At 28.7% G+C, this 27,567-nt stretch overlaps 1 protein-coding gene across 6 annotated transcripts in view; it reads right to left on the bottom strand.

Moving 5' to 3' along the window:
• LOC132941836 (potassium voltage-gated channel protein Shaw-like) overlaps positions 1-27,567 on the bottom strand; it is a 221,284-nt gene that overhangs the window by 17,662 nt on the left and 176,055 nt on the right. For all 6 annotated transcript variants that reach the window (XM_061010035.1, XM_061010034.1, XM_061010037.1 and 3 more), the window contains 4 exons: positions 8,169-8,420; positions 4,997-5,308; positions 4,689-4,898; positions 2,598-2,781 (listed from right to left, as the gene is read on the bottom strand). In XM_061010035.1, coding sequence (XP_060866018.1) covers positions 2,598-2,781; positions 4,689-4,898; positions 4,997-5,308; positions 8,169-8,420 — 958 coding nt within the window. The remainder of the gene's footprint in view (positions 1-2,597; positions 2,782-4,688; positions 4,899-4,996; positions 5,309-8,168; positions 8,421-27,567) is intronic.

Raw genomic sequence — 27,567 nt, 5'->3', positions numbered from 1 at the left:
GATCAAACACAATAATATATATAAATTATACGTGAAAAATAATAAAATTATTATTTTTTTTTTTTAATCGATCATAAATGAATAAAATGAGTTTTTTTGTCTGTGCATATAGCATTTTTGTTGGAATGTGTATTATAATGTAAAATTGTTAATGATGAAAAACTGAAATTTTTAAATTAAATATGAACTATAAAAATGACTAATTAATCAACTATGCCATTATATTTCAGGATGTCAAAATATACTCCCTACACGACTAAGTACCTAATGCGCACACATAATAAGGTTAATTTAAATTATCTACTATTTTATGATGTAAGTAAAATATGAACAACATCTTTAGGCAGAACTTTTAAAAATCATTCTTCACCGTTGAAGTATCTGTTTTATGAAACAAACTATGTAATTGGATCACTCAAAAAAAGATGCACTTTGTATTAAAGTGCATGGCCCTAGTTATGACATATACCTATAAAGTGACAAAGGCACAAAGTGTTATAGCTACATAATATCATTATTAATTATTATAATACAAATTAAATACGAAATACTAAAAATCAAATACATGCTTTGTATAGAATTTCTTACCTATTAACTTAGAAATCTAGTGGACGAGTAATAATAGTTACATCATTTAATATTGAAACGATTCACATTTACTTATTAACTGACTAATATTTATATGGGCTGTAATGATAAGTAGTTACTGTTGATCTATTAAAATAAAACATTTTTTTTTTTTAAATATAATTTTAACTTACAATCACAAAATCCCTATTATAAGAATCACAAAATATATACTTTTCAATTTATTGTAACCCCGCTAACGATCCCGCTCCTGTAACCCTCTGGGAATATCTGAGAGTGCCTACCCTACTTAGAACCAACTATATCTTTACCCAAAAAAAAACATCGATTAAGATTTTTATCAATACATTTTTAACAATGATTCAGGTGTATTTTTGAGTCCTTAGTCAAGTGATATATTATTAATATAATATATAGGTACTACAAGGTATTACAGTAATTTTAGTGATCGGCTGGAAATATCAACGGTTTTAATATCCATTCTTTCGTTCTTTTTACAGCTCTTCTCGTTTTTGAGATTTTCTTTTTTTTTTTGCGAATATCAAGGCATTTATCAAGACCGTTACTTTTGGCAAACGTTGCCTATTTTGGCACGTCCAGCCACTAGCATACCAATATCTGATTTTAATGTATGTCTCATCGACCCTCAACTGGCTGCCAATATTTACCTGGGACACGTTAAGTCGTAATGCAGGTAGATTCTATTGTAGTAACCGTTGATTATAATAACAATTATATTATCCTGTACCCATTCCTGTTATCGATAATGTACATGGTAGTGGTAATAGAAATGTAAACAAAGCCCGTATAGTAAAACATGACCCAGTCCATTAGAAATTTCTAATTTTAGTACCTTCCCTTGTCAAACTACGTCGTTGTTCTTGCAGTTTATGTCCTCAAATCTCATTAAGGGAGAGCAAACGTATATCTTTATTCTTATCGTATCATCTCAGGATGCATTAATATCAGTTTATTATATTTATGCGAATACTGATCACAATTATAATATATCCGCTGTTACTGCTATACCACAATCGACTTTGTACAATTCAATTGGAGAATAACAATATGGCATTTTATGTGTAGGGTAGTATATTTGAATACCCTTTTTGTTTCAGATCGTTCTCAAAACTATTATGTGAATTTCCTATAGTTATATTATAATATTGCAATTGAATATCGTTTTAGCATATTATTATTGCAGTCGTCATTATATTCGTAATCGAAACGCTCGATCGAAATCGCAAATAATCTGTCTAATTGATTGAAGCAATTAAACCCTGCCGCTTAAAATGTTATTAAATGTGAACAAACACAATGTATTGTACTATTGTTGTTTTTTGGATTTTATTACCATGTTTCCATTGTGTATGTGCATATACAAATTAACAAATCGTCTTATATTCTATTATGACTTGTGTTGTTACAACATGAAAAGCTAACTTAAAGTAACTAAATATTCCTAAACTTTCTAATTATATGAGATTAGTAGATCAATCAAATTTCTATATACAAATCAACTAAAAATTTTTTTTTTTAAATTAAGGCGTATTATTGAATCTTGCATTATTCATGAATTCATCGCCTTATCAAGGTTCTATATCCTTCTTTTTTAAATTTATTATTTTTAATAATTGTAATAAAGAAAACAACATTGAAATAATATGATTTGGAGATCACTAATATTGTACTGTGTGTCTTTGTTAAGATCTTATTCTTAATATAATTATTAAATTATATTATTTACCCAATGAGAAACAATGATAAGGACTATTATTAGTATGTTATGTTTTATTTTAAATCGATTCCGTTGTAAAAAACAAATTGTTATCTTGTTATAAAATTATCTGGTTTTTAAAGCAATAATATCATATTGAACAAAACAAATAATCAAATATAGTAGGTTGGCACTTTGTACACGGAGTGCGCTCTGAGTGTTTATTAGTAGTGCAAATAATTTGACGTATCGTAATTCATGCGAGAAATCAATACGAAATATGAAAACTTACCTAATTTTGGAGTTACGAAAGTATCTTTGAGTATCGCTCCGGGGGTAGGAGCGGTTACCATTCTACGATTTCCTATCAGCCCAGCAGCACCCATGACACCCGCACAGACGGCGTCACAACGTTTTGGTCGAGGCTGCTCCACAGGAAGCACTCTTCTCCTTTTTTTTGGTAACTTTGAACGGGCCTAAAAATATGGACACCAAATAAAAATAAATATAAAACTAAAAAATTTCAATTTTTACTTTTGCTTTACTACACAAATCACAAATTATATTTAAAATTAGGTCTATTATTTTTCATTGGATGTACAAAATTTTGTTCCATTGCTGACATATTATTTTACTTTGTGTGCATGATACGTGATCCATATTAATGTGAGTGTTTTCGTTATACTTTTTGTTTTTTTTTTAAATCCCAGTCAGTTCTTATTTACTTACACGTTTTTAAGATGTCTTAAGTTATGTTTGGAACAGATTATTTATACATATCATGTCTTAAGGGTGCATAACTTAAAGAACACTTTAAGTGTATTTCCTACAAGTATAAATAACTACATAAAAATGAATCATAATATTTTCCCCGTTTGTCCATAAAAAATCTATTTGTAATACAGCTAACATTATGCAGACTGTATTATTTTGTATCTTGTTGTCTGTTCTTACGTCATTCGACAATTTATTTCTGTCGGTACTTTCAATGATTTGAGGGTGGTTTTGAGATGCTTTTAAAATCATTAAAAGCATGAGTTTTTTAAAAAAAAACATCATCTCTGTGACAATATAAGGAAAGCTTTTCTAACATACTATAGGTATACCGGAAGAGATTACCGAGCTCTGTTGATATGTTGGACGGTCGTATTAAAAGTACAATATTAAGTCTCTATCTTTTTAAAATAAAAATCACTTCATCTCGTGGTGTATTGGTGTATAATAATATAATACAGATTGTATATCTATTATATTATAAAATAGAAGCCCCTTTTTTGTATGTCCTCGCGTATCTCGAAAAGTACTTTACGGATTTTAATACGGGTTTCACTTATAGATTGTCATAGTCCCGGGCAAAGTTTTAATGTATATTTATTTGTCTTGGAAAAATTAATTGGGTGTCCGAGAATAATAACAGTCTATACATATATTTCTCTCCGTGTGTAATGTGTATTCAAACTCCTCCAAAACGGTTTCATCGATTTTAATGAAGTTTTATGTGTGTGATAGAGTGGGCCCTTGAATAGTTTGAATTCACAATTGGACCAGGAAGGCCCACCCCGGGGAGGTGCTCAAAAAAAAATTTCAGAAAAAAAAAATTTTGGCTCTAGTTTTAATAAATAATGGTATATTTAAAAGTGCCTTACTGGTAATTGTTTTTTATTTAGTATAAAATATAATAAAAGCAAATTGGTTAAAAGTAAAATATTATGTAGAAGTTACCGCCAACATTATTATACATAAATATATATATATTTTTATTATTGTTATTTAAACACAGTATGTGCCATCGGGCATAATAAGAGTATGAGCTATATTTAAATAAAACATAAATAATTTAAATGAAGAAGCCATCCATTGATGATACTTTCATCTTTTATTTATTTATTTATTTTTATTTATTTTGTGATTTGATTTATTGATGAAGGATTGTTACCTAGCAGGTCTCTGCACCATTTGTGCTTAAGGCGACAATGAGGGTCTCCAGGGATGGATAATGTAGCTAAGTTTTTAATAAGTGGATTTGGATGAGTGTTAAGGGGTAGGTGGAACTGTTTATAATAACTTTTGGCCTATTAATGTATGGTTCTCATGTGTAGGTCTATATAGAATAATAAATCATCGCACTGTAGTATTAATTAATACATTTATTACATTATTTGATTTTAAATGATAATACAATTATTTCGATTTGGGTACCTAAAAAAATAAGCAATATATAAAATGTAATGGTTTCGTTCAAGGTTCAGTTCCAACACCTCGGTATTTTTAAACTATAATCCCATGCCCTACTATACACCATAGCATAATCTATAGAGAATAAATTAAAATTATCATTATTCAATTTTATGATATTTTCAGCATATTATAACAGTTCACACACCTGTGTATGTGAGTAAAACATGGAGAAGTTCGACACGATGACAGGAACGGGGAGTGCGATGGTCAGCACGCCGGCCAACGCACACAGAGCACCGACAAACATGCCCATGTACGTCTTGGGGGCCATGTCGCCGTATCCGACCGTGGTCATGGTAACGATCGCCCACCACAATCCTTCCGGTATGCTCTTGAAGTCGTTCTGCGGATTGGCCTGCCGAAGGGGATGGAAGAGAGGATTAGTATTGTATGCACTTTACTAATCCTGATATCGTAACAATGATTTAGGAATACGATTCAGTCGACATTTACCTGCAATCGTTCGGCGTAGTACACCAAGCTTGCGAAAACGACGATTCCCAACACCAAGAAGAACACGAGCAGTGTGAGCTCCTTTGCGGACGCCTTGAATGTGTGTATGAGTATTTTCAGCCCGGGCGAGTGTCTGGTAAGCTTGAACAACCTCAGTATGCGAATGATCGAAAAAAATTCTAGAATTTCGGTGTTGTCGAAACGGTGGGCCAGAGTGCTCTGCAGCATGGTGTCCGTGTAGAAGCTGAGCGTAGCCACAAAGTCGATGATGTTAACAGGAGACTTGGCAAAGTGCACGAGGTTAGGGGTTACCTGCAAGATAGCGAATGGCCACAGCTAAATAAGTGTTTTCAAAAACTGTGGATATACTTTATTTTATATTTATATTTTGGAACATAAATTCTAAAACCATTGATATAGGTACTACGTCATATTATTATTACGATCTAGGATAAATATACGTAGCAATTTTGTCATGGTCATTTGGACGTAATAAAATAAATAAATAAATATAAAATAAACATAAATATAAGTAATAAAAAATGTAAACACGACATCAAACAAATGCTATTTATTTATTATAATACGCCAAAAATAGATCAGTACTTATTAAAAGCAATTAAATATTTCATTCATTTTTCTATATTTTATATTGACTGTTTTGTATCAAAAATCAAAGAAGATGTGAATTGAAATAAATAAATCACACATCATTAATAAATACTAAATAATATCATCTTTAATATTTAATAACATTTTATGAATATTTAAATTTATAATTAAATCTTTTTTTAACTTTAAGCTTTAAATGTTATTGAGTTCAATTATTTATGTTATACACGTCATAACAGTTATATGACACAGTTTATATTTAAACAAATATATTAAATTATATTTTATAAATTACGAAAGGACATTGTTGGTCTTTAGTGTGTTTGTGATTGTATTAGCCTAATCCTACTCCACTTGTATTATAACCACAATCGTGAACTGCGCGAAACCCGTTTATTCTGTTTATATTATTCCGCTTTTAAAAGTAATAAGATATTTTGTGTGAAACGACGTGAGGACGCGCTTTTATCAACGGCTCTATCGCGTGTACTTAGGGATTATTTTCGTATTTTATTGAAGTTTTCCGTGGACGCTGTTTAATAACAAAATTATAAGCCCTCTGGGACTCTAAAAATATTATCTACATCGTAAAACGGTCAACAAGGAAAAAGGCGCGTTTAATAAGCCATAAAAATAAATGGATCTTAAACCGCCGCGTCCACACAGCTTCGCAATAATAGTCCTCAAACGCTGTGGCACTGTGGCAGTGGCTGAGAAATAATATTAAAATATGTACGAGTGTCCAAGCTTCGACCTTTATTATGCAGGACGAGCAATTGGTCGCGGACGGTCATTAACGTCATTTTGTTTTTTTTCAGTATTATTTATCGTGACCAAAGTCCAACTTCCACGTTGAAATCTAGCCAAAAACACTATTCCACGTCTATAACAGCCATTACTGGTTTTGAACTTTATGAGTTCACGAAACCCCTGTTCACATCGTTCGAAAAACATATTATTTTACAACACCGTTTTTTCAGTGGAATTTTGGGTACGTTAATCAAACGGATCGATTCGCAGATTCTATGTACAGAATGTGGTTTTTCGGAGCTTAGAATATAATCAACGTATTTGGTTTTTGTGGTTCGCGGTATCTATTCGCGAGTTCAAAGACGTACATAATGTAGGTACGTATAACACTGCGTATTTAAACAACGAATTTTTTTATCTTAAAATAATTACTTAAGTTCAAAAATAAGCATTCCATAGTATAGTATTCAATTCTATAGTATTATGCTGTACAGCGTAAGTATATAGGTACATGTTTTATTATATCGAAGCGATTAAGTTAACCCATTAGGTATTGACCATAACATTCATAATTATTTCAGTTATCGCCTATCGGCAGTCTCTAATATTATTATTAAAGTTTAGCTATAGATAACTAAGCCAAATTCGATTCTATTTTTCTTTATAGTGGTTTTGAAATAAACCGGAGTGAAATAATAGCGTACAAATTCGTTGGTTTGCTGACGATTTGTCGGAAAAAACACAATAATAAAATATGCAGCGCAAGCTAATAATATATAGTATTCGTCGTGATGCCAGTAAATTATTACGATTATTCGTGGGATGAATTTATTTCATGCTAAATTTCCTCGAGGTATTATACATTTATTATAAAACGATTGTTTATATTTTATTTTACGATACAATTGGTGAACGGAATAATATTGTTATTGGCTATTATTGACGTGTACTAAGTAAACGTAAAAACCAAACGAACGACACTATGGCCATTTCAAAGTTCAAGGTTGTCGAAAATCAAGTTAAGTCCTCGAACTATTGAGTTGACTATTGATATAAAATCCTCTTTTGTTGTAATTGATACGTTAGTCCAGCGCAGTCTTATTAAAACACTATTATCGCCTGCCATTTCAACGATTTAAGGATTTGAACCACTTCCGCTGGTATGGATTCTAACATCGGTGTTGTAGACTACAAATTCATGCAATTCGATTCAACCAATCATTGTGTTCATATAGGTGTAGTGTCGTAGTGACCATATTTTGTAATTTTTTTTAATTAATATTAATTATTTTCTAAAAACAATTTGTTCATTTAAATTATATACCTAATATGCTAAATTCGATTCAACACAAAGATCATCAAATTATTTACCATACATTTTTTAAAATACGTGAATTGTGTAGATATGCGTCACTTTTATAATATCTTTAAAACGAATTAGTTTTAGATTTTAATTCGGTGATAAATAACACGACAATTTGTAATACAGTCGAACTTGGTTAACTCAAACTTCTTTAACTCGAAATCGTCGATAACTCGAACTTTTTCCTCGGCCCATGGAATTTCTTATGATTGTACAATTCTCGGATAACTCGAATGCCAAGCATTTGAATTTAACTTCATCCAATTTAACAACCAATCTTCTGGCCGGTCCCTTCAACTTCAAGTTACCCACGCTCTACCGTATCTTGTATTCTTGTGTGAAAGGTAATAACCGTTATACAATAGGGTTAGGATTAAAATGATAATATATACATTTTTTTTTTTCGTCATTCTTAGGTACGCGTGTATATTAGTATTTAGTACTTACGATAGATCTAGCTAGGAGTTCGAATGTGAACCAAACGTTACAAACAAGCTCTACGTAGAAAAAAGCCTCATGAGGATCGGTCCGATCCTTGCTGAGTACCCATTCCATTGGAGGGTCCTCGCCCGGGGCGGGTGGCCGATCCTTGGGCACGGTCACGTTCCTCAATGTGGCCACTCGTAAGTCAGGATGAGTTTTCAGTGCAAACGACAGTACGGACACACATATAAAAAACACCGATATGACAGCGACCACCTGTAGAATATAAAAATAAATAAAATATCAAGTATGCAAACTGTCGCAAATTTTACAATGTATTATCACATGTATAATACCTTTACGTATCATATGTGATAACAGGGCGTATAGTGTTTACTTAAACTATAATAATTTTTGTGTTAGAAAGCCTATTTCGATCTAATCTATGTTTTATTGGCTAATAATATGTTCGAATTGATTAAATACGGCAATGGCAAATAGTTCGTTTTTAATCCGTTGAACGTTTGTCGGTTTGGATGCCGTAGAATAAATTCTTGTTTATTATTATCTTATTATTGTTTTCACGGTAGGTACTTAAAATATGTGGCATACATAGTTTCTGTGAAAATGCATTTTCAACGTGAAATAGGTACTATAATATAAATATTATCAGTTTGATGTTCCGTCTTTTAAAAAGTTTTCACTTATTATTTTATTGAAATAATAATGGTGTGTTCACAAAATATTGAAAAGAGCCAAATTGGTCAAGTAATAATATCTATATAATAATATAATATATAAAAACATTGACAACTCAATTTAGTTTATATTTTATTTGATTTATACTTAAACATTTATTTAAATTTTTTTTAATTTATGCTAAACGTTTTTAAAAATATTGCTGAAACCTTATTTTACTAATCGTTTTATATTTTTCTCACTATAATAGTGTACTCAACGCAATGAAAATATTTTTATATTAGTATGTGTTTGATTACATTTTTATCTTTTTTATTTTAATAAATGAATTGATTTATTAGACATTTAGTACCTACTTAAAATTAATAACGTTATTATTGTTTTAAACATAAACATAAATAATTAGGTAGGTACTTCGGTAAGTGTATAATAATTTTTACATAAACTTTCATTGTGGGTTTCTCTGTAAAGCTAATATGAGCCCTGCTTTAATACTTTTTAATTGTATTTATTTATACTACGGATAAATTATTGTCTTTTAATCTCACAGATTCATTATTATTTGTTTTTGATTACTATGAAGATAGTACAATAATATCACCGTTTAGACCACCCGTCATCGATCTCTTTGCCCATACATGTAGACTGAGGCTAGAAATATCAAGTCACCATTAAATCTGATCTGATTTAGGTATAAAATAGAACCCAATTCTAAGATAAATCTTTTATATATAACGATAAATTTAATGACCAATGAATAATCATAAGCATAACGTATAGAGTATATAAAATAATAACTAGGTACGTATAGTAAGGGTTTCGTAAATTAACAAAACTTTAAATTCATACAATATCTGTATAGTACATATATTATGATTATGTGTCTAGGTACATAATATTTTGATATATTAACAATATTGTCTACGCATAAAAAAATAAATATAAAGAAATTCACTATAATAAGTTTTTTTACGTATAATAATATTTTAGAATCATTTATCATCAATGTTGCACGAACTATTACAAATTTCAATCATAACTTTTCAGTAATATAAGTTTTCACATACATTTTGAAATAACAATAATGATTTTAAAACAATTTAATAATATGTAAATTTTGGTTAAAATCAATTTAGTAAAATTGAAATAACCCGTTCAAATTAGGTCTTAAAATCTTGGTTCCTAATTAGGTATAAACAAAATTAGATTTATCAACTGCAAGAAATTTTAATTAGTTTTTCTCTCTATAATTAAAATTATGTACAGTAATACAAAATATACATTTGTAATGAGATGCTATTATATTAAAACAAGTTGCATGGGAATAATAACAAAATAAAATTAATATTTATTTAAAAATAAATAAATTCAACTAGTATATGATATTTTGTTTTGATCCAAAACATAATGCTGATACTCGAGAACAAATAAACTATTATAATTAAAATTACTATAAAGTACCTATATTGAATTGTTTGTGTTAACATTTAAAAGTATTGAATAAATGTTTTTTACATAAATTCTTAATAAGATAATAATAATAATACATATTATGTACTTTGTTCTATCAACGATATGACGTATACATTGTTAATAAAATATAATATCTGGATGGTTTAGTAATTCAATTTAAACTATACTTCATATTGCTATACTAAGGGATTTATTTCTACATGCATATAAATATATAATTAAAAGGTACATAATATTAATACATTCTACAGTGAAGTTAAATATTCGAGTCGTTGTATCATTATACATTTATTCAATCGCATAATACTATTTAATATCGTATTATAATTTATTGTTTTTTTATTTAACGTATATTAATTTTTATAATATTTTATGATACCTAGTTTATGTCAGCGAGATCAGAAAAATGAATTGTTTACAAACGACGTAAATACACGGAATCACTGTATAAAATACTGATTGGTCTAAATTAATTTAACTGCAGAAAATATTATATATACAGAGTTGTCTACAGACTACAGATGGTCTCCAATTATTCAAATACTGCCTAAACGATAATACCATGTTGGTAATACACTAATACCATACAACAATATTGTTCTAAGGTAATAATTAGATATTAGGTCCAGATCATTTGGAATATGTTAATTAATTGAATCTATGAAACTTAAAGAAAAGCTTCAAATAACCACTCAAAGTTAAAATATGTCCCTACCCTCGTCCATAGTTTATATTATTCCGAATGATATTGATTACGCGTATTTCAAGGATTACCTTTTCTCGCTTAAGTACGATTGTGGTAATCATTGCAAAACATGAGTTTTATATAAATTATAAAATACGGAAACTGGTCACCAAATTGCATATTTATTTAAACAACCATATTATAGGTTGGATCAAAGGGGATTTATTGTTATGTTTAAAAATAATGGACGCAAAATAATTTGAATTTTTGTATTCAATTACTAAGCATGCACTCTTATAAGACAATTTTATCAAAATATTCAACTCATAACTGTGTGAAGAAAAAAAAAAAATAAAATTGTCTAAACGTCAATATAACTACGTAACTTGAATTTCAATTATTAATTACGAAACCAATTAATTACTAAAACATCAAGTCCAAGAGAAGTGCGAACGCTGCCGCTAGCTATTGAGACAGACATTTCTGCTAGACTCGAACCACGATTAAAGCATAAAGAAATTATTGTTCAGTAAAATTAGCATATTGTATTTCAAACAAATAATAACTTTCAATTAAATTATTATACTATATTACTCTTTTCATAATTACAAAAAATTCACAATTTTTATACACCAAAGCAAGCGCTCAGCACTATTATAGGTATCGCCTGACAACTATTATTTGTATTTTGATTATACTATTTTGTATTCATATTTCATAAGAATTGCGTTAAATAAAAAGGTACTGATTTGAAATTTTCGCATCATATACATATTATATTCTATGTTAAAACAAATTTATATTCTACCTGGGTATATACAGTGTTTAGTTAAACTAAAGAATAATAGGCATTACAATTTATTTTGTTTAATTATGTATATTGTATAATATTATATAAAACAAATAACTGTTTTTTTTTTTATATTTATATATAATATATGAATACGTTTTAATAGAGAAAAACAGCATATACATCTGTTTACTCACATGGCCGTGAACGGAACATAACAATTGTTGTTTAAAAAACATTTCTTTTGGCGCGTAAAAAAAATTGTCCGACATAGTTGAAATGGTCAACACTTATCCGGGTCGTAATTAATATTAAAACACCTTTGTTCCACGCGCACGAAGCAAAAAATCCATGGAAATCTACCGGATTTAAACACCAATTATTCACGAACCGTGTTTTTGTGTTTGAATATTAAATATTTTTTCGGCTTAAATAGTTTACCACCGGATTAAACCGTGAATAAATTATTACCACGCATTTCAATGTGATGTATTATGCATCGGTACAATATGAAACATAAATCCAAACGTTATTTTTAAGACGAAACTCGCCAGTCCTTGGCCAAGTACCGCATGCAGTGGTGTTAGGATATGATATTTTAGCGGTATATTATAATATATTATGATTTAGCTGGTAATGATAATTGCGATATAAACGTCGACGCAGAGTCTTTCGTGGATCAAAGAATGATCACCGATGCACGTGGTAGCTCCCTCTGTAAATCCACCTCAAATTTCAATAAAAAAATTACCGCGACAATGACGAAATCAGGCTAGAGTTTACAATTAGTCTACAGACGTATTTTTCGAGGTCTAACTTGTTGCGGTGATTCTCGATCATATAAAAAAAAATATTATTCATTGTATTGTTGTTAATATCACTAAATAATAATATGTTTATGCCGAATTGTTTTTAGTTTATATACTAACGCACTAATATATTTTACAAGTATAGAATTAATAATAGCATAACAGTCATTGACTTAATATATGTGTAAAACATTTTCAGGCTTTGAATTCATTTGATACTAAGTATATATTTGTATTACATGTTATTACATTTTAGACTCTGAGCCGAATGATGAATGTATAAATGCATTTTACAATAATATGCGTTTTTTTTATGTGTGTCATCACTTTTTTGAGTAATCTCGATCCTTTATGTTATCTTTAGCTTTGAGGGTGGTTTAAGGTAGAAAATTGAATTTAGTATCAGTCCAGGGGGGCAAAAATAGAAAATACATAATAGCTTTCAAAATAATCAAGAAAAACTAAAAAAAAAAAATGATACGGAAAATGGGAATATTGGGGGAAATATAAGGGAAATGAATCAACAGCTTTTCAGCAGATTCTGTTATGTTACTTAGTTGTTATTTAAAAATAAATGATGCAGACATCTTACACCTCCGCCATTCATATTAGTATTTTATAGAGATCATAGAACTTTCTAAATTTAATTTAGACTAATTTTAGGCTATTTATACAACGAATCTGAACATTTTGGGCGGACATAGACAGGTTGATAATATTATAATAATTTAATAATGTGGATCTACTGAGATGTTATTTTAGTATAATTTATAATTAACTTTAGTTGTTACGAGTTTATTATAGATCTATATTTATTTATAACTTCAGTGACTAGTGAGGGTGAATTGTGAAAATAGATATAAAAAAGTATTCACTGGTTAAAATAATGTGTCTGTGGAATCTTTGAGTTCCGAAGACAGCAATTTACTAAACATAGGTAGACAAAGGCTAATAATAATAATAATAATAATAATACAGTGCCTCTCGACTTTCAGACAGTTTTCCACGAACTGAAAAATAATATCCTCGAGGATGAAAGAAGAATATTTTCGTGCGATAAATTGGACGCATGATGAGTATAAGGGATGTTAGATCTAGAAATAAATAGCATTTAATACTTACTACGAAAACACTACCAGGTACTACTACTATGAATACACTTTCGCTATATTACTATTTTGGCATAATTTTAGCATGATAAGAATAACAAGGATTTATGACAATAATGAAAATCATAATAAGAATTTTAACTACACAAAGCATAAACATTTCCTTGACATTTCTGAAAGCTGAGATTTTAATTTAAAACATACATACTAAAAATTGTTATAATAATAATAATAATGTTGAATAAATTACGTTAAAAATAATATTATGTTTGTTTAACCATATAGGGAAATTTGTTTTCACATTAAACAAAAAATATTAAAAAAATTAAATCAAAAAGGTACTGTGATTAATAAATTGTATAAATTCATATATTTTTTGTGTTATGCATTTGTCGCCGGATACCCGGATAATTTAATGTAAACAAATACCAACTGTACACTAAGCAGGTACCTATATAAAATGTGGGCCAATTACCGACCGCCCTATTTTATCAACAATGAAACGACACAGTACGTATCGTTCCGATCTTTGTCTTTTTTGAAAATAATAATATTGTCACGTGCAAACAGAAGCAACGAAATGTGCCAAGCCAACCTCCGTGTACCACAATTGCATACACAGTGCGCCGTATCATCCAAAAGGCACATGCACACGAATGACTCGAGGAATAATACGTTCGAAACACATAATCATAAATTTGAAAAATATTTGATTATATTTTACCCATTTTGTATCTATCAGAACCATTCCCAGCTTAGAGTATACGATTTTATTTAAATTGGGAGACGATTCGACCAACATAATATTTTGTGTGTGTGTATAATAGTAGTGGTTAAGTTAACATTAACCGGTGGATCGGTCGGTCATACGCTCAGCCCAGCACGTCATTCGTCAACAGTTTAAATTAAATTTAAATTATATGAAATCACCGGTAACGCGTACTTAACAAGTATGACTGATATTATCATAACAATTATAAACTATTACAATCACAAAACAACACGGGCGGTACAATAATATTAGTTCAACACGAAATTAATAATGTACGCTCTATATGTATATTATGTTGTTTGGACGACAATTATTATTATTTGTTTACCATTTTGTATGTATAGGTACCTAATATAAAAAAATTATGGTTTATGAGCTTAAAATAGAATAACCTCAGTGTCGACTGTACACATGAGTAATTGTATAGGTTATTCTATTCGAATAAGTTCGTGCTTATTTGATATATATTTATACTTTTAATTCTTTCGAAGATTTGTTTTTCATCATTAATCGTTGACTATCTTATAATATTGTATCCGCAATAAGATTATACTACGATAATAATCACTTGATTCATTTAAATAACGTTTTTTAAGTGTCAATTGCTTATTACTTGACACGTTAATTCTTTGATTTATTTAAAAGATTAACATCGTGATTTTGATTTATTCTCCAAATAAACAATATTCAAATACCAGATTACAGAATATCTTAAATTAATAATATTAGTAGGTAAATATAAAAAAAAGATAATTATAGTTTCGTACCGTGATATTCGTTGTAGTGAATAAATTGTTTTGGTGTTAAGTTACTAAACTTTAGTAAAATGATGAAATAGGTAGGTGCACTTTAAACATTAAAATATAAGTTGGTACCTATCTTATTCTAATATATACTCTACTGATACAAACAGTATTCAAACTAATCAATATTTATATGAAATGTGTTCAAAATAAATTTTATAAATTTTATATACATATATTATACAAACTATTCAAAATATTTATAATAATATAATGTTTGTTAGGTGGCTGTGCTTACATAACGGTAGAAAACACGTTAGGGTGAATTTATAATGAAGCGTATAATAATTTAGATATTACATTTTGAACTTAAATAATAAAACAGTTGGTACGTTTAATTATTAAGAATTAAGATGTAAAACTTGATACGAATTTTTATTTTAAACATTGTTCAGCTCATTAAAAAAAAATTCTTATTTTCATGAAGTTTCTTAATTTCTTCCGAGAACATTTTATAATACATACAATTATTTTCATTAAGTTGGCAAGTATTTAATAATTAAAATCTTCGTTTAATTTGAATGTATATATAGTGAAATGAGAATCAATAGTGAGTTTTCACTAGATGACAAAATTAATTTGTTATGCAAATATAAATATTCAATTTGAAGTTAATATACGTACATAAAAATATATATTATGCAAAAGTAAACAATAATACTGGCAAAATCATAATATTATTTTTATAAATGAATAAATAATGCTTGTCCTACTTCATGAATATTAGTTCATATTTAAATTTGCATTTTGGTCACAAACCACTAATAATATTATTAGCCGAATAACATCTAACATAGCATACATATTATTGTGTTATTATGATGTTCACTTCGGCTAAACTGAACGAATTTGTGTAACCAAATATTTATAACTCAAGGATAGTCTCTCGGTAAATCGTAAATGGTACACGTAAAATTATATAGGATTTTGTGGAGTGATAAATTGCTAGTCTCGGAGCTCAGATAAGAGCGTGTAGTTATATGATTGTCTGCATGAACGAAATCTCCGATTAAATTATAAAATTAAAATCTACTCATTGTATTTGCGACTATTGCACAACGTGTCTAGAAAACGAAGTGAACTGTACATTTTCGTATAAGTGGGAAGGCTATGGCAGTCACCACTCACCAGTGATGGAGTGAAATGCTCCTTCTCCTTGTTCACCCTTCTTTGAGACTATTATTAAACTATTAACTTAGTATTTTTTAGCCTCACTAGTAATAAAAAAAAATAACAAATGTCGTGTTGTTTTTAATGTACAATAAACAATAGTATTAATAACTATAAGTACCTATTAAAATTATATTAAAGTTATATATCAATATAAACCTCGTTATAATTGCATATTACATATTGAATTCAATATTTCTTTAGCATGAAGCCATATTGTAAGCATAGATTTATCTAATTAGTTATTATTAATGATTAGGTATGTTTGATTTTATCACTATTTACATAGAAATATTATGATGTCAACATTCGGTGGTCTATGGTCGCGGGAAACTAAATTATAGTATTGTATAGCCATTAGCACTCGACAGTTGAAATACACATCAATAATAAATGGTTATATCGAATACATCTTTATCGTACCCTAATTTGGAGACGTTCTTCATTATAACAATATGTATCATAGAATGCATAGAAATGTGATCTGTTTCACCACATTATACTGTTGCGTGCAGCTCGTGTCGTGTTATTAGAAAAAATAATTGTTCATACGAAGTAACAATTTTACAGAATAAAGTTGGTTAAATATTTTTTATAACGATTCTAATGCGTCGCAAAATAACATTTAGGTAATACATTTGTATGTACTTAAATACTTTCACGATTGTATTGTTTTATATTGGTGAATAATCCTGCATAGGTACAATGTAACACACATACCGACTATGGCCGTCAAAATCGTCAAAAACACGAACGGTTCACAATTTTTTTTTGCACGTTTTACGTGAACGGCGTGTAGAAGATCCCGTGAAAGGTATGAACACTTCTTCATACATTTGACATGAAATGTGTAAGTCACGTACCCTAAAGAGCACTGGTATTCTTTGCTGCCATCGATCCGGTATTATAAAACAAAACGATTCTTATGTCGCTAAACAGTTATTTTCTAAGTATACATTGGCACACGCGTTTTATTAATTATTAGTTATAAGTTATAACTTACAAGTTACAAGTATTTAAATTTTAGATGAGCCGGGCAGAGCCGGCCCTAGCGTAATGCTGAGTATGCCTATCGCTATGCAACTCTACTCCGCTCATCTAATATTTAAATCCTTGTAAGTCAAAACTTCTAACTAACTGTCAGTTCGATAATAATATATTCTAATTGATGTTAATACTATTATGACGTTATCATTTCAGAAAGTTATAAATTTAAAAATCGAATAGAAAATATAAATATATATATATTTTTTAAACCCTTCAGTTGTGTGACTTAAAATTGTGCGTCGGCACTAGTATAATGCTGAGTATCCCTATCCCTATGCAACACTGCTCCGCTCATCTAATATTTAAATCCTTGTAAGTCAAAACTACGAATTAACTGTCAGTTCTATAATATATTCAAATGTATGTTAATTCAATAAATTATGTCATCATTTAAGAAAGTTAAAAATTTAAAAATCTAATAGAAAATAACTAATATATATATATATTTTTTTAAACCCTTCAGTTGTGTGACTTAAAATTATGGGAAAAATAATGTTTTCAAAACACATACATTATTACTGCTAAAATAACATAAATAAAATCGATCAGCCATTTGTGGAACTATTTAGGGCCTCTGTATTTTAATTTAATGCCATATCAGTAAAAAAAAAATATATTAATTATATCAAGGTATAGTGTTAAATAAATTGGTTGTTCATAGAATAAATTAGTTTAAATTAAAATTTTTAATATTATTTATATATATTATAGTATCATTATAGTATTATATTATAGTATCACATTAAATTATTTTATAATGTATAGATAATAACTTATTTGATTTAATTTTTTTTTTTTAATTTAGAGATGTTATTATTTTAATTCTTTTACTTAAATAAATATTCTCGATCTCTAACACAAGCTCAAATTAGAAGTGATTGATAATCATACAATTCAGTTGTTGTTTATGTATTGTTAATTTATGATGAGTTTTATAAAAAAAATACATATTATTATCCTCTATGTATGGTATAATATAATATATTTATGGAATAAATAGCTAGGTAAAGAAAATAGCATTTCACAAACCAACCAGGGGTAATATTATTATTGTCCTCTGACCACCTCGTGTTCATAATAATACGTCTGTCATAATAAAGCGATTTAAATTTATACGTTAGGTGAAACTTTAAACATATAATTGGATTAGGTTTAGCGCTGAGCTGTTCCGAATGCGTACAGCACGTCTCACGTCCATTTAATTTATTAGCGTTTTATTTTTCCCCTGATAATTTAAGGGAAACGAGGATAGGAAATTAATGACAAACGGATGGAGTCGGATAGGATTGAATTGAAGCGCGCGCTCACAATTCAAAGAAGCGATTTCGACGAAGAAACGGCATTGTCTGTGACGTCATGAAAATATGGAAAGGGGGTAAAAATATGTATTGGAAAAGTCGGAAATTAGTTTTACCGCACTTATCCACGGCTTCTATTTTATAATCATTTTGTCGGGGAAAAATAACAGACGGGAAGGTGGTTGTGGAAGGGCGAATTCAAATTAAAAATGTCTTAAGAACTGAATGCCGATGGCCGCTTGATGGCGGCATTGTTGATCGAATAAAATAAAAATACCACTCACAAAAACTACCGATTCTCCAAAATCGTTGTTTTTATTTTACTCGTCTTGTTTATTTTATTTTTTTTTTTTATTCCCAAAGCAGAAGATAGTTCTTCCTTCCGGCCAAGAACAACGGAGGAAAAACGTATCGTTGGCCTCGCCTTTATCGCCACGCCAATCTGTATACGGCACTCTCAGCTGCTACTTTAATATTCGTCTCCATCGCCCTTCCTGCTCCCAACACGAACCTCCCACCAACACCCTACCCATCAACCCATCCCTATATACTAGACCACTATTGTACGTATAATCCTCGGGACGACACAAATCCTCGACACGGAAATTCCCGACCCCTCAGGAATTACGCGCTGCAGTAGCGTGTTTGTTCGTCACTCGGTTTCGTAGTTTTTAAAGCTCTATAATATTATATTATAGTATTTCAACCCAGATTCAAAGCGCTTTGATACTCAGCGATGACTCTGTGAATCTGTTCGAGATGTCCTTCACCGCGAACTACTGTTTACTGCAATATAATATAGTTTATAGTACTATTATAATAGCGGCGATATAGTTTCTAATTTCATTTCACCGAAATATTACGTATGTGGGTATACTATGCCGCGGCCCCGTGACGGTCCTGATAGTATATTGTTGCCATATTTGTTGGATAACCCATACCTACTCCTGTAAATATATATCTCAAATAATAATGATCGTTCATAATTAAATAACATACAGTTCGTTAAACGTTTAAGTTTCCAGTGTTATTGTAATTATTAAAACATATTGTACTCCGAATATATGACTCGATAACAGTTTGTTGTGTACCTACACTTGACTGGTAAAATCCGATCATTGCATTCGTTATTTAACAGTAGTGCCCATAGCTCATCTTCACGTGGATACTATAGTCAGAACGCGAATTTGGTCGAAAACGAACGGTACCTAATGTGTGTAAAAGTATAAATCATTATAAATTTAATATATTTTCGATTTTTAGGAAAATTTTTGGGTTAAGTTTTCATTGTCAAAATATTTAAAATTAGTATATTTTTATATCTTTAATTATTTATGAAAAGGTCCTTACGGTCAATATGGAAATGAGAGGTTTTTTCCGTTTTCTTCGAAAAAGTAGTGATTTGGATTTATTCGATTTTACCCACATGCACCGTCCAAATATTTCAAACTCAATGGTTTACACTTCAATTCCAGTGATGGGGGTATTTTCATTATTGTATTTTTTCTATATTTAAAATTGTATAAGTACTATAAAAGTACCTGATACATTCGTAACCATTAAAAAAAAATAATCAAATTGTAATATAATAATAAGATATTGAAAATAATAATTCAATAATTGTAACTTCAATGAGATAACAACTGTAATATTAATTGAACACGAATACCTCTAAATATTAAGACTGGCTTAATCTCACTCACCAAGTCCTCAAGCCACCACAAATAAATAGTTACTATTATATCAACACGATTAAATGCAGTACGGTGGATCACAGCGATCCTGCTCTGGTAAATATTATACTTTATGATTATATTATTATTATCCTGTTAAATATCACAGTTAACATATTATGAAAATTACTTGGACTATAAATCTGAACGTATGAATCGTATCAACGTACCTGATTCGTCTTTTATTTGCTCGATTTCTCTCTAAATTACGAATAAAACGGTTAACGTTATTTGCGAGATGAAAGGATTCGTGTATATTTCCGTCCTAGGGTATTATAACGTAATCGTAGTATTATATTTGTATTTAATACCCTCACGTTTCATTGTCATCATTTCTCGAGTGGCTTACAATTTCAGATTATAACATGTTTGTTTTGTGTCTGCATTTGGAAAAAATTGTCTATATACGATATATATATATATAAATGATCTATATACGATGATATAAAAAGTGTTCAAATATAGACTTTACTGTAGAACATTAATACCTACGTCATTTTATTCAATTGTTCTTTTAGAGATTTCATTGGTATAATATAACAGAGATTCGAGGCACAATGTTATTCACACCATTTAAAATCGTGGCCTCATTATTATACCATCATTACCATTACCATGACAGAATAAACCTTGAAACTGTATCTAATAATATGCCAATACGATTCAACACAAGGAAACACTTAGTAATAATATTATGCATAACAATATAGTGTTATAATATGATTGAATAAGTTTTTATTTTGACAAACTAACATAAATTATAATTAAATTCGGCTACAGTGCACGTTTAAACAAATTAGATTATTTCAATCACATTAATTCGCAGATGGATATAATATTTCAAGATTTTGGGACAATATATTTAATTATTTAGTTACCCAAGTACTAAAGTTACGATCAATAATAACTTCCGATTGTATCACTAAGAACACAGATGTGTCTGTCTTAAAAGCTTAACGTGTCTACAAATACACGACTAAAATGTAATATTTTAAATGCGTGTTTGGTAAATTTAAATAATGATCCACTCGTACTTTATTAAGTTGATTTAAAGCCAAACTTTGTACAATGCTAATTAAAATATAGTATAATCAGATTAGTATTATATATTATGACGATAATCAAAAAGGCAAGTTTTATTGTGTTACAAATATTACACTTTAATATATGTGATTAAAATGTCCTTAATGTCTTTTAATAATTGATACAAAATGTATAAAATACGTCGTAATATTTTATTTAATGTTATAATATTGACATGATGTACTTTATACCAAAGAATTTCAAATTTCAAATTTATCGACAAGGAATATTTAAATAGTGATTTAGTTTTTAATGTTTCTATAGATCTGTTTGAAACTGTTTCGAATTTTAAATTTTTTATTACCTGGAGGTTCTATTCTAATTTATAACAATTTATAACTAACAAATCGGTAACGTTGCAGAGCTCATCATAAGGTCGTAAAACACACACAAGTATTATTGTAATGATGTATATTTTTACAAAGTCAATACATATCAAGAATTATAAGCTTCTTGGTGCGTATTATTTAATAAGTTATATCACGACAGGTCAAACTAATTTCGTAGACTTAATGAACTCTATTCCTGATCCACTACAAAATGTCGGACAGTAGCTCCGCCAGATACCGTAAGTTTATACACGTGTAACTGAAAATCTAAAATATGAACATTCATCCTATACGCGTCATAATTTAATCAACTTGTATAGGTTACCTATGATTATAGACTTGTATTCTTGTGGTTTATCCGAAACAAACATTTTGACGCCAATTAATTTTGTATTGACTTTTTCAATAGGGTACAACTTTTTTTTTTTAATTTTGGGATATTCTATATACTATGGGGTGGTGAATCTTTTTCGGGTCACGTGCCAACATTTTGTAATCAATGTTTAAAAAAAAAATGCACGAGCCAGTAATATATGTTCATATAGATACCTATAAACTATTTTTTTCAGGGTGATCTTAAAAAAGTCCACTGCAAATATTTTAATATAAGTTGTGTGTTGTGTTGGTCTTAAGTGTTTGAATGAAACACGAACAGCGTTAGCTTCATTCAACAATGTATTATTCCTATGTTTTTATTTGAAATAATTCACTCAGGAAAATAAACTTTCAAGTATTATGCATGTTGAACTGTTGAAGCGAATATTGAGTTTATTTGGAATGAGCCACTATTTTTCAAAAGTACAAAAAATTATGTCTGGAGGCTGTGAGTTCCAAACTTTTATAATTGATGACTTTATTTTTTTCGCTATTTTTATTTTTTTTTCACTATAAACGCAAGATAAACAATGAAATAAAAATATTTTTGAGTGCCGTGAAAATTTGGCCAACGTGCCACTTTTAGCACACGTGAAATAGATTCACTACATTTGCTATTTAACAAAACTATACATAGTATACATACACTAAAAATATAAAAATAATCATCTTTCATTACAATTTATATAAATTAATTGACTACTAAGTGTTTTTGGTAAAAGTATTATTTTTACTGTTAATTTATCATTAAAATATATTTACGTTATAATACGTTAAAAATACGTTTCAAATATTTACAGTGCAAAACTAACAGTAAATTTAGTTAACAATATTTCAAATATTATGTTTTTAGTAGTATAATCAAACAATAAATATATTATACGTCATGTCTTATTTTTAATTATATACTAAAACGTATTTATATTCACTAAAACAGCAAGAAACTTTGTCATAACGAACTACTACATAACAATATATTACATAGATATTTAAAATACGGAATAATTATAATGATTCTAAAGTTTTTTTTAAACTTATATAATGATTTACGATGTAAAACATTATTGGATACGACAAAATATAATTAAGTTTGAGAAGATATAATTTACTTTATTGAAAAAGTATACTATAACAGACCGATATTTGTTTAATGGTACCTGACAATTAACTAAAAATTATGGAAGTATACTCATATTTTTTGTTTATAAACTTTAAGCCACGTACCTACTGTCTTATATACTTAATCTTTGGAATAAGTTTATCTTACAATGCACTTCTGTATAACTAAACGTAACTAGCATTGTTAATTAACCGTTATTATTCCCAGTGGCCATGATGTTAGGGGCAATTCTTATGAAAATATAACAATTTATTCATTTTTGAAAATATAATTTATAGAATATGAAATTATTAAAATGATGTAACAATGATTAAAACAATGTTTAATTTATTGTTGAATTGTTCAATAGCATTATTTGTATGATATATAATTTCTGTTTTTTCTATGATAATACTGCTTACATAATATTATTTTTCCATTTCTACACATACGAAGATTCCATCTTACATAATATTAAGGGTATGTCAATTTTTTATATTTTTTTTGTTTGTTGACGTCATCGTTCCCGATTATTATTTTTGTGTTACGAAATGCCCAGCTCGCATGAATAGGTCTAGTCCATGTCCCGAAGTAATGTGATATCATTAAAATGTTAAATGTTCATGAAACTACTATAGTAATAATTGTATTAATTTAAAAGAATGGTCTACACTAAAGACACTCTATAGAATCTATTGCCTTAAAACGTAATGGAAAGTGTAAATTAATAAGCACTTTTTATATGTAAATAATAATGGCTATACCTAAATTCTGTTGATGTCTCGGCATGTTCTGCATTTAAATAGTAAGCCGAATGGGGAGGGTACAAATGTGAAGTATATAATAACTAATAATAAGATGACTAGGAAAAAACACTATCGATCTTGTATTATTCTATCAACATAACTCACTATATATGTTGACATAGTGAACAAATGTAAGTTCTTAGATACTAATTTAATAATTATATAATACATTATTAAAACAACAATTTCATGGTTTTTTTTATCGTTAATTATTATTTATTATTACGTATACATTAAGCTAAAAAAAAGAATTATCCTTATCTAAGGCCGTTCATAGCCTCAGAGAAGGCACCCGTAAAATACCCATCGAGTTCCGCAACTTTAGATGATTGGATACCTGTTTTATTATTAATTATTTAATTATGAGATGTGTTGTGCATAGTAGATACCTACGCACACGTCTCGCAATTCGTTGCGAACTTGTGTGTCGTATATATGTTATGACTGCGGAAGAAAAACTCCGAGAACGGAATCGTAAAAAATAAATCCTGCAGTATACATATAATATATTATTATAAACTCTAATTCTCACTTGGAAATGTATTATAATATCGTATTTCAAAGCACATTCACATATTGTATCTTATGCGAATACGCCATTGCGTACGCGGAACACGCGGAACGTGTCGTCGTCGTAAATTAATAATAATAATAATAATAGTAATCAAAGGTCGTCCTACTCGAACAGACAAAACGCCGAGTTGAATACACACCTGTGCGGAATAAAGTTTAAGAGCACCATAATATATAGGCTACTATACTATACGACATTGTATTATAGCCACTGCAGCCGTGGTCGTACCCTATATACCTGTTTCTCGTGTATTAAAATATTATATAGGCTCACTGTGTTATCATCTGGCCGGAACTCGTTGGATTTCAATCAGAGTTCGTGGAAGTAGTACAAGTACTCTACAGTATATAGTCTATACAAACTTATGGTATATAGGTGTATAATATTATAATAATTATATTATTATATAAATGATAATACTATACGAAGTATAGAATTGTGGAACACTCTGGAACTTACCGGGAACTTTAACCATAATAGTATATTCCAACTTCGAACCTACGCTCTAGTATAAGTTTATCTTCAACCTTTAGTTTTAATTTTTCTATGCCTAATAATTGACATATATATATACTAACAACATAATGGTTTCTAATCAGTATAATCTGAATGTTTAAAATGCTGGACGTAGCGAATGTTTTACCCGTTTTGATTTTTACTTTTTCAAGTAAATCGTACATTTAAAAAATTCAACAAATTGGTAGATTTTTAAAAATTATTTATTTAATTAGTTTTATTTTAGATTCTGAGTATTTATTTTACAACGATAGGTATGCTTTTTTTTTACTATTTTCTATAACATTTTCAAAATAATCAGACTCTTTTTGGGATATTATTAATATCAATATAATAATCAATTTACAATTTTTAGTTTTTTTTTCTATAAATATCGATACAATTTTTTTTGCTGTGTCCAAAAGCTTTTTGTAAATTTAATAAAAAGGTTTCTCGTAAGTGGTTATAATAGCAGTTCAAAAACATTTAAGATATATATGCAGGATTTTTATTAAGTATTTAAATACATTTTTATAAGTTCAAGTTTTTACAAAATTTGTCAACTTCATGATAATCTGAAAATTATTTTGTAGTAATAAAAGCATAAAATGTTCAATATTTATAACTATGGATACAAATTTAAAACAATGTTTTTCATTACTCAAAAGTATTTCATACTGGAAACAAAACATTTTAGAAATACTATATAAACAGAAAATTGTTTAATACATATTTTAAATTATAATGCTTAGATATTTAAACAAAGAATAACAATTTTAGTTAGTTTGTTGTAATTTAAAAATATTATTCGTGGGTACTTGAAACTTTTAAAGTATATTGTTACATTTTATACACACAATAACATTTTCAAATGCAATATTTTCGACAAAGTTAAACCTACTGTATTACTAATAGTAAAATAAATTATTCTGTAATACCAATAATATCATAATAGATACTTATATCTAAGTAATATAGGCTGATAGACCGTTTAGCTCGGAATCGTTTTTCGTATATAATGATTTTATATCACTGCATTAAAATTTAATACATATCCATTATAGTGACCCAACGACACCTAATGTACCGCAGAGCGGTACCCACTTGCCCACCCTTTTTATATTAAATATACACGTGCGTTTTTTTATAATACTATAGGTATTATAAAATTATATCGCAGCAGGTTGGTAGTATGGTATTATTATAAGTACCGTACACATTTATAATATAGTTAAATATTATTTATTGTTAAATTAAATTATAATTTATTTAAATTTAACGTTATCACAATTTCAGTGCAAAATATTGTCAAATCTTTCAGATGCGTCTTATACAGTTATGCAGCACTTATGGTAGCATAATAGTAAGTAATTTACGAACTTAAAAATAATAACAATCTAATTACATATCATACGAATAAAGGTTCAACGGTGTATGCGTTTGTTTATGAAACAATAAATTATTTAATAATAATGAGGCATTGAGTAGTAAATCGTGTGCGAAGCTATTAGATTTTATTTATCGCACGCGTTTTCCAACGGTTAAAATAAATTTTCAGCTACATATATTACACTTTTACGTGGGTTTATGTATTATATACACAGTTAACGAAAGTATACCGTACGACACATTCACAGTCTCACAGAACCCTAACTGAATACTATACATATACATTGATTTTGAATTTCTCGTTATATTATGTAACGGATCTGCTAAGCATGCTCACCCAAATTTTTTTTTGACAGTTGATTTTTTTAATTTTGATTTTTTGCATTTTTCAATGTATTTCAAGTGTAATTTTTGATCTAATTTTAAATTACTCATATTCGTTATAAAATTTAGAGAGTGTGATGATATACTAACTTCGTTTTTTCTAATAAAAAATACACCTTTGATTCCTGTAAGTAGTTATACAGATGATTCTTTTGAAAAGGCTCATATATCCAAAAAAAAATTAAAATAGGACATTTTAGAGCGATAGAAAACTATTGTAATGAATAATAGCTTATAAATATTTTACATGTTATAGTTAATTTTGTATTTTATGCTTAATAAGTACTAGATTAAACATTACGTATATTGTACAGTTTTCTAAAACAATTTAAATTCCATCAGTTTTATATTAGGTTTTATTGAATTTTCTTTGAATCGGCGGGTCCACATAACGGCAACATGGGGGATTATTTTCCCTCCCCCGCCAAGAAAGAAAGAATCCTATATTATGCCTGTATAGATAGGGAGAACGCGAGTAAAAAATAAGAGACATAAAATAAT

Source organism: Metopolophium dirhodum, chromosome 3, assembly GCF_019925205.1.
Source record: "Metopolophium dirhodum isolate CAU chromosome 3, ASM1992520v1, whole genome shotgun sequence".
NCBI classification, from domain to species: domain Eukaryota; kingdom Metazoa; phylum Arthropoda; class Insecta; order Hemiptera; family Aphididae; genus Metopolophium; species Metopolophium dirhodum.
The sequence above is the reverse complement of the archived record's forward strand: the minus strand, read 5'-3'. Positions and strand labels throughout refer to the sequence as shown.